At 45.6% G+C, this 10,189-nt stretch overlaps 1 protein-coding gene across 2 annotated transcripts; it reads left to right on the plus strand.

Moving 5' to 3' along the window:
* Positions 1 to 2,550: 2,550 nt before the first annotated feature.
* On the plus strand, positions 2,551 to 5,891 carry LOC123428096 (lipoate-protein ligase A). 2 transcript variants are annotated; one of them, XM_045112260.1, is made up of 4 exons: positions 2,551 to 3,194; positions 3,284 to 3,522; positions 4,199 to 4,347; positions 5,305 to 5,891. In XM_045112260.1, exons 1-4 carry the CDS (start codon positions 3,010 to 3,012, stop codon positions 5,551 to 5,553), a joined length of 822 nt encoding a protein of 273 aa, XP_044968195.1. In that variant the 5' UTR covers positions 2,551 to 3,009; the 3' UTR covers positions 5,554 to 5,891. The 2 variants fall into 2 exon arrangements, with proteins under 2 accessions (XP_044968195.1, XP_044968196.1); XM_045112261.1 differs by having other exon boundaries at positions 3,284 to 3,477.
* The last annotated feature ends 4,298 nt before the right edge of the window (positions 5,892 to 10,189 follow it).

Consider the following 10,189-nt stretch of genomic DNA (forward strand, 5'->3'; position numbering starts at 1 on the left):
AGACTCAAGTATGAATCCACATAAATGGCTATTGAGACCCACTATCGGTCTCATTCTCCAGAAGGGACACACGAATGATGCTATCTTGAAACGTAATTTTTAGAAATCAATACAAGAAAGTGCACAGCTTAGCTAGGAACACTATTTCTTCCAGATCCTTCGCTATTTCTTGTATGAATTATTGTGATGTGTCTTGCCCATTGAATTAGCAGTGAAATATAAGATGTTGCTAGCTAAGTTGGGCAAATGATAATCTTTGCAAACGATAATCTTTTTTCCGAATCTTCCTGAAAACCGTAATCATGATGTGTGAACAAAAACTTATAGGGAGCGAGAACAGATACGTAGGACCTTGAGTTGTGGAAGGAAGCAAACAGTGTTGGTGGCTCCCATGTCCTCGTAGGCAGTGAAACAAGGACTCCAAAATTTCCTTGTTCGTTGTTCAGGGGCTGCTTGGAAGGGAAGTACTTGAAGAATTAGTCAACAATAATATTTGTGCTATTTGATTCATATCAACTCATATTGCACAACAGAAAATGGCAATAAAAAGTAGAGAACATGAAAATTTCTGGAAAAGCCATTCTTTTCAGGATTGGGAATGGACTGTGGGGAGGATGTAGACTGTCCCTCTATTACTAATTTACTCTCGAAATATGTTTTAAACTTGACACTGCCACTTTTAAGTTCAGGATCTACCACGGGCACTAAGCAGTAAACAACAGTCAACATTAGCAAAACTATAAACCAGTGAACAAAGAAAAAATATGTGTTGTGTAGCAAGAATAAGCATGTCCTTGAGATATGCATATTCATCATCTGAACGAAAAATTAAATGACAATCACTTGCAATGGCATCATATAGCATTTAACTATCATTCAAAACACATACGCTGAGTTTTTAACAATCTACCCTCAGACCAACAAGTTGTTAATTTCCATGATAACGGTGTGACATGTTCTAGCACTTCCCCATATTTTCTCAATATCGACCCTTTACATAATTGAGGGACATATAAATTATGTGACTGCAAGCTGGCCCCCTGATCAGAAAAATCCTAAGCATAGACATGCACACTACAATAATTCCCTTGTACTCCCACTGAATGCTAACAAGCAGTGTGGTGGTGCCTGGTGTGTTCCAGGACACTTGGGTAACAAGCAGTGTGGTGGTGCCTGGTGTGCTGGACACTTGGGTAATGCCACTCTGAAATGAATATTGAAAAACATGCAAGTCTGGCTGAACAGGGGAGAGAATAACTTAGAGTAGTATGTGAAGAAGAAGGGGTACAGAAAATTATTGTATTTTTTTCAAATCAGTGCATTAAACTTTCAGTTTCTGTTGAGAGAAAATAAGCATATATATACTTTTTGAGAAAATAACAATATTATTTTTTCAGAACAACTTTTTTAACAACTAATTTCATAAGAATGACTCCAGAACACCCCACTACATCATCATACCAGCCAATGCATGCATAATTGAGGGTCATATCAATTATGGGACTGAATGTGGAGTCCCAGATCAGAAAACCCCAAACCCAAACATGCACAACACAGTACTTGCCTTTTACTGCCACTGGATGCATGCTAAACAGGCAGCATGGGTGCCACACTCTGAATTTCGAAACATGCAACTCTAGCCGAACAGGGAAAATGATAAACGGAATGCCTCTTTTCCTCACCTGATCCGGTGAACTTTGTGATGGATCACTGTCAGATCCTGCAAGAACCACCGGAGAGGCACCATGCCCTGCGGTACATCTACATCCACATTAGCACGGTTGTCCCAAGAACTCGCCGCCCTCGTCCTCGGCTCAATCCCTGGAGATACTGACACTGACACTATTCAGATCAGATGGATGGGAGATGCAGTGAGGAATCGGGAGAAACTCGGGGACCTCAAGGATGGACGATTCTTGGTCGACCCGCCCCACCTTCGGCCTCGTCGCCGGTGCGATTATTCTCCGGTACCGAGGAAACCCTACTAAGATGCATCGATCTGTAGGGATCCGCATGGCGGCTCTCCTGCACGTAGTGGAGGTGGAGGCCACCGGCGACCGAGATGGGGACGCGGTGGGCGGTGGGCGGCGGCGGCGACAGAGATGGGGGACACGGCGGGCGGCGAGGGGGAGGAGGAGGCGGACGGGGAGGGGGAGGAGGAGGCGGACGGGGAGGGGGAGTTGGACACGGAGGCGACGACGAAGGTGCAGGCCAGGGCTACTGGCTCCAGTTAATTCTTCCTAATTTTCTGTACTTGATTTGCTCCTTTTTTTCGTGAGGTGCAACAGTTTTTCGCTGTAGGAGGAGGTGGAGCACGGTCAGCCTTAGTTAATTTGATAAATGCACACGGTGGTGGTGCATGATGATGGAAGGCCGTTAGATTGTAATTTGTTGTCTAATTATGTGGTGGTGATTGGTGTTTGTTTTTGTGGGGATAATAGTTGTGTGTACTTAAAGAAGTTTTCGTTTGATCTTTTATTAGTAGTATAGATGTTTGGCCGTTAATAGCTATGTTGGGCCGTTAATCTCGTATTATCAGAAGGAGAACCGAACGACTGACCCAGAACGTCGACGCAAAAAAAAGTGGGGGAAGATCTCGACGACGCTCATCTCACCCTCGTCGCCGGCTCCTGCCTCCTCCTTCTCATCGCCGGCTCCTGCCTCCGGCAGTCGCCGTCGCCTACTCCCTGCCCCTAGTCCCGATCCCGCGCCGTCACTTGCCCATTCCCTCTTCGCCTTCCATCCCGTGCCTCCCCCATATCCCAGCCGCCTCCGCTCAGTCCTCCCCGCGCAGAGCCGCCGCCGCCGCCTGCCTACGCCCGGACGGACTGCTGGTTGACAGGCTCCAGTCCAGGACGTGGCTGATACAGTGACACCTGGGGCCCTGCCGTTCCATTGGGCTAGCGATCCGAGGGACGAGACGGGCGCACACCAGGTGTTCGAGGGAATGCACCTCTGAAACGCCTCTTCCCACTCTGGCCTCCGCGAGACGAACGAGCAGAGCTAAGAATGACGTTCGGGTCTGTCATCGAGAGGAGCGTGGCGCGGCCGCTCATGAGGCTGGTCACCATGGGCGGCGCGCCCATCCTGCAGCAGCTGCACCTGGAGGAACGGCTGCTGCGTCGCACCAGCGATAACTGGTGCATCGTCAACGATGGCACGGCTCCTCCCACCATTGTCATGGGCGTCTCCGGGTAATATATCCTCTTTGGTATCCTCGGTATGTTGCCATTCATTCGTGCGTGCCTGCTGTGGTTTCTCACATGGGTTTTCATGCCAACAGGAAGGTCTCTGAGCTCGTCGAGATACGGCCTGTGCTTCAAGATCATGTGCCGGTGGTAAGGCGGTTCAGTGGAGGTGGCACTGTAATTGTTGACCAGGGGACGGTGTTCGTCACCTTCATCTGCAACAAGACTGCTGTCGCTGGGTTGCAGCCGTTTCCTCGCGACATCATGTCATGGACAGGCCAGCTTTATGGTAAAGTGTTCCGTGGGTTCGGTGAATTTCATCTGCGTGAAAATGGTATGTCAAATTAGCAGACTATTTCACCACTGGCCAGTTACTTTTGCAATGGAGTTGTTTTATTTTGATCAGTGAAAATTATATCATTGTTCCTAATCAGGCCTTTGATTACGCATTTGCACTGACCATTTATATAGTGCTGTACGCTAGCTATTCTCGAATTCCTGTACCGATCTTACTCAATCGTTCATCCTTTTTTTCATCTGTATTTAACTTTATTGACTCTATTAAGGTCTCCAAATGTCTCAGGGTTTCCCACCGGGCATGTTTTGAATTTTGACCAGTTGCATCGCAAATCCTGAATCTACTAAACTGATCCCTATAGTCTGCAACTTTAGATAGCATAGATTGAAATAAAACCATGGGCTCACATATCACACAACTAGCAATTCTGATCCCCATTGTAATGTTTGATTCTTGTTCTGAAATGTCACATATAAATGCATTCTGCTCTGTTTATTGTCTTGCAAGCTGCAATGGTTCCTGGAATTATTTAATGTAGACAGAAGTTACTATCCTCTATTTGACATATCTCTTTCCAAATTTGAAATTTTGTTTGTAAAAAGTCGTTCCTGGATCTAGCATATATATTGGATATTCAGGGATGCCAATTTGCAATGTACATGTGATGTATATCTTTCCAAGGCTGCACTCATGTGTGCATTATTTTTCGCAGACTATGCATTCGATCATCGAAAGTTCGGTGGAAATGCTCAGTCCATAACAAAAGATCGTTGGGTACACCACACATCATTCTTATGGGATTATGATGTGAAAAATATGAGTTACCTAAAAAACCCACAACGTGCTCCTGAATATCGGCAGGTACAGTTATTTCTGTCATATTTTGCTTTGCTTTGAACCAACCAACGTATTAGTTTTTGTCCTTTCTAAATAGAATATGGATTTAGAGACCTTAACACTAGCTAATTATGTACATATCGGCTTCTATTTTTTGTTATGTTACCAAATTTAAGGTTGGACAGTATTGGTATGTTTCTCCAAACATTGGGAAACGAGTTGATCTATCAGTAGTGGTCCAGTGGCTATCTTGGCTATGATTTTACTATTTTGTAAACAACTGAGGATGACAAATATGTAAACCACTGAACTGTCAACTGAATTCTTTCGAATAAAAAAACTCGGCTTAGAATAGACACACTTCATAAAACTTTGTGCTATCCTTTGCACAGTTTACCCAGGAGCAGAGTTACACGGTCTCTTCCAGCTTTGGAAATACCAATGATGGTTCAACTGAGAGACGGGATAAGAAAGTTTAAGAGCGAGATTGCAGTTTACTGTTTATTGATATTGACACCTGAAGGGCGGATAATTCGAGGGATTTCAGTGTAAGCATTTATGTGCACATCCTTGAGATATGTAGCTGAAAGCACTGAGTTGAGTATTACATACACTATTACCACCAGTTATTGGCTGCAGCGGTCTGGCATTGCTGAAAACACCATGCAAATTTTAGTGCCAGCAAACAACATTTCCCCCCAGGAATCGGCTTATTTCTGTCGAAACCCTGGCCGATTAGCTTTGATCCCCAATTGGCATAATGAGCATTGAGTACATCCCAGTCTTTCATAGGTATAATAGCATTGTTATTAGTTTTGTGATGATCGGCTGATTCTGGGAATTTTTGTTCTAATGAAAACAGGCCTTCATTTTCGAAAATCAGAAACAGTGACATTCATTATCCTGCGGTCTAGGCCTTTCCTTACTTGCCTAGGAAGTTCAGCCATGTCGATCTCCAAACTAAACAACTTGTTTTTTCAGGCGAGGGACCACACTGATTTCCTGTGCCGCATGAACGAGTACATGCCATCACGGTCGGTCTTCACTGAAGGCATAACTGCGGCCCTTGGAGACCACTTTACGGTTCAACACACGGAGCTAGAGACGGCTCTCCCTGACCACGATGACTTCGTGCCTTCTACGAAGGTGCTATCCCCGCAGGACTTACAAGACATCATCTCTGCGAAAGAAACCCCCACATCACAGAGAGTTCAAGGATGGCCACACTGACGAAGACCACTGCTTGTTTTATGACATATGATGGATCTTTTTTTATGCCACACTCACTGCTTTCACTTGATTTTGAGAAATCAATCAATCAGGAGGCGTGTTTCCAATATTTTTGGCAGGCTTATCTATGCTGTTGCCTGGTGAAAATCGGTGATAGGGTTCAGACTAGGCTTTGGGGTACATGCTTGGTTGGCAAGCCTGAAACTGTGGTATGGGTCACCTGCAGGTTTTACTCTGTACTTGCTACTCTCTTTAGTACCTTACGTAGTTACCTGAATGGATGATGGTGGAAAAATGAAGATTCCAAAGAAATATACTAGCAGGGTAGTTTTTCTTTCCTTTTCTTTTGCTATTCATCGGTGCATTTCATTCCTCAACAGTAAGGTTACAACTCCTTGACGAGGTGCAATCCGTGCACAACATGAAAAGGGATTATTGAAGGCCCTGCTCGACTCCTTACTGTCACGGTGTCACCCATGATGGCCGCATTTTCAGAACAACGCTGGAAAGGCCCGCACAGAAGTACTATCTCCAACGCGGATCCCTAAAACGGACACACATTTATCCGCGGACTGATCCAAACTAGTTTGCGCTTTGCAAACACTATATCTGGCCATGTGCCGGGCCTAAGAAAGCCCATAGCAGAAAACTGAGGCCCAGGCCTAGCCTTGGCCCTACCATCAAGCCTACTTTCCAAGCCCAAGCCCGGCCCATCCGTTGAAAAACCCATTGGGCCTAAGGTCATAGGCCGGACTTGTTTTTTAAAATCTCAATATGCCAAGCCCAAGCCCAGTTTAGCCTTGTTGGTGGGCTCAAAACTTAGGCCCATGCTCGACCCATGGGCAAGCCCGTCGGGCCTAGGCCCTGGATTTTCGGGCCGGGCCTGGGCGGGCCGACCGGGCCGGGCCTTAGATGGCCAGGTATAGCGGACACTGATAAGAGAACCGACCATCCAACCATGCCCACATACATTTGAAACAAGATTTAAACAAACCAAATGATTTTCATGTAGATAATTTTCATCTAAATCGAACTAAATTTATTACATTTTCAATATATTTAACTGAACAAAATCGTTTGGAAGTTAATCTAGTCTAAATCTTCACACACGATCATGGGCCCAAGAAAGCATTCAGCCTCCAAGTCCTTATTGTTCCCCTTCATGTAGATGCCCATTGGTCGTGAGCCTCGTGAAGTGAAGGTGTGGTCGCTTGCAAGGAAGAGTAGGACATGGGACATGAACTAGCCCACATGAGACACGAGGGGCCGACGTCTTCCATGCACTACTCCTCCTTGTCGGTTCGTAACTTGGTCGTCGTTGGTGGGGTTAAGGTCGATGATGGACGTGGATGGGCCGACCTCGTCGTTGAAGCGGCGCCAATGGACACGAGTTGCGGCGTGAATGATGCACAGCTTGGGACGTTGGTGTTCGCGGTCGCCAGCGCCGCCTGAGTGTCCGATGCAGCCGCACGAGCATTGCGTGTGGTCTCGTAGAGCGCCCCTGCTACTCAACAAAGTTCCGTTTCTTCGCCACCATGGCCGTCACGGACTCCTCACTCGCGAACTTGTCTTAGATTTGGCCCTCAACCAACCGGTGATGCATAAGGAGGTCGAGGTTGTAGCTCTACTCCTCCCGCGCTTGCAGGAACGCCGTCGTCGTGTGTTCCCCCGCCATCAAGGCGTCGAAGTGCATCTGCGCCTGCTCCATGGCCAAGACAACATGGAACGACGCAAGCACGGGCGTCGGCCCATCGTCGGAGGCCACCTCCATGGTCCGCTTGTTGTCGGAGACCTCCCACAAGCTCGACGGCGATTAAGCTCTACACACGTAAGGTTCAATGACGCTAGAGTTGTTATGGGAATAATACATGTGGTTACCGAAGGTTGTTCGGAGTTCCAGATGATATCTCGGACATCATGAGGAGTTCCGTAATGGTCCGGAGGTTAAGATTCTTATATAGGAAGTGGAGATTTTATCGCCAGAAATGTCTCAGTGATCATATGTATTGTACCGGGACCATCGGAAGGGTTCCGGGGGTCCATCGGGAGGGGACACCAGCCCCGAAGGGCCACGTGGGCCAAAAGCGGATGGGAACCATCCCCTGGATGGGCTGGTGCGCCACCCACGAAGACCCAAGGCGCCTAGGGCAGCAAACCCTAGGGCGTGGTGGCTGCCTTGGGTGGCAAGCCACCCCCTAGGGCGCTGCCCCCTCCTCCTCTAGGGTTGGCCACCACACCACCTAGGGAAACCCTAGGGTGGCCGATCCCCTCCCCCTCCCTCCTATATATAGAGAGGGTTTTGGGAGGGCTGCACACACCTTTCACACGTCCCCAAGGCGCAGCCCTACCTCTCCCTCTTCTCCTCCTCCGCGGTGCTTGGCGAAGCCCTGCGAGAGAACTGCATAGCTCCACCGTCACCACGCCGTCATGCTGCCAGAGCTCTCCCTCAACTTCTCCTCTCTCCTTGCTGGATCAAGGTGAAGGAGACGTCACCGGGCTGCACGTGTGTTGAGCGCGGAGGCGCCGTTGTTCAACGCTTAGATCGGAATCTTCTGCGATCTGAATCGCTGCGAGTACGACTCCATCAACCGCGTTCATAGTAACGCTTCCGCTTAACGATCTTCAAAGGTATGAAGATGCTCTACAACCTCTCTCGTTACTGGTTTCTCCTAGATAGATCTTGGTATGACGTAGGATTTTTTTTGAATTACTACTACGTTCCCAAACACCTCGTTTCTCAATGCTTTCGCTTAGCAATCTACAAGGGTATGCAGATGCACTCCCCCTCTCGTAGATGTTAATCTCCGTAAGCATAGGAAAATTTTGTTTCCCATGCAACACTTTCCAACACATTGGTCCTCATAAAAAATATTATTTAGTAACACGATACTCCCTCCGTTCCTTTATATAGGGTGTATTTGTTTTTGATAAAACCCATAGTGTAATTTGCATTTGTTCCATATCCTCGTAATTCCGTTCTTGACCCTCCAGAGAAAGAAAAGTATCTCTCCCCTGATTGCATGTATTTCTTCTTGTAGACAAATAAAGGAAACTATCTATCTACCGATTGCGTGTATCTTTTCCTTTCCTAGCCTAAATGATTTACTTGCTGCTAATCAATGAATTATACAAGGATAATTTTGTCATAAATTGTCTATAGTTGTGTATCTTGGTCACCGGGCTGAAAATAATACACTTTACATAAAGGAATGGAGGGAGTACTATGTATATGATTTCCTTCTTTCAGTTATCGATAGGAGTTTTACATTGATTGGATGATTTTTGATCAAGATTATTTTTGGCAAGGAGATAGCGAGAGAAAGGAATATCGAATGGTCAAATGGAGTGTGGTTTGCGTGCCAAAGACCAAGACGGGTTGAGCATTCATGACCTTGAGGTTAAGAATACAACCCTCCTCAGCAAATGGTTGTTTAAATTACCGATGGAACATGGTGTATGGCAAACCCTCCCTAGGAGAAAATATGTGGGTTCCAAGATGGTATCCCAAGTATATTGGAAGCCTCGAGATTTTCACTTTTGGACGGGTCTTATGGCTATGAATAAATATTTTCTCTCATATGTATCCTTCTCGATTAGTGAAGGCTCATGAATTAGATTATGGAAGGACAAGTGGCTAGAAAATGTCACACTCTGAAAATAATATTCGGCTCTATACAACATTATGTGTCATAAGGGTGATACTATCACCACGGTAATGGAATCACTTCCGCCAAATGTGACGTTTAGAAGAGATTTAATTGGACCGAAACTCCAATCATGGTACATCCTGCTCCATCGATTGTCCATGGTGCATTTGTCACATGGGCATGATGTATTCCGATGAAACTTCATGGAAATGGATAATTCTCAGTGGAGTCTATGTATAGAGCATTAATCCAACCTGATGTATCAGTTGATAATAACAAGAAGATTTGAAAGATGAAGGTGCCTTTTAAGGATAAAACCTTTGCATGGTATCTTCGACGCAAAGTCATTCTTAGTAAACATAACCTTATTAAGAGGAATTAGCATAGAAGTTCGCAATGTGTCTTTTTTCATTGTGATGAGACAATAAAACATTTATTCTTCCAATGCAAATTCGCTCGTTCTATATGGCTAGTCATCCAGATAGCTTCTGGCTTGTATCCTCCTTGTAGGGTTGCTGATGTATTTGGCTACTGGTTACAAGGGATTGATCATAGGTATAGAACTCTTCTTAGGGTGGGAGCGACCGCCATTATTTGGTCGCTTTGACTATGTAGAAACAATAAGGTGTTTAACGAGAAAAGTATTTCTCTGGTGCAGGTTATCTACAGATGTATCGGGACTCTTTATTTATAGTCCTCTCTACAACGCATGGAGAATCAAGACCTATTTACGAAGGTGTGTACATGATTAAAATGATACAACCAATGATACTTTTAACCAACATGGATGGCGACATGATCTTAGTATTGGTCCACCTCCCCTTTAGGCGTTATATGGACTCTACGTGTTTTTTTATTTGTTTCTTTATATGTGTGAGAGGACTTTATTTGGTTGTGTCCATCTTAAATATGTAAAGACCGGGTGTAATGCTTAAATCTTTTTTTATAAAGGGCATTTTTATTAACTCATAACGTAGCATCAAGAGGAT

This window comes from Hordeum vulgare, chromosome 2H (genome assembly GCF_904849725.1).
Source record: "Hordeum vulgare subsp. vulgare chromosome 2H, MorexV3_pseudomolecules_assembly, whole genome shotgun sequence".
NCBI lineage: Eukaryota > Viridiplantae > Streptophyta > Magnoliopsida > Poales > Poaceae > Hordeum > Hordeum vulgare.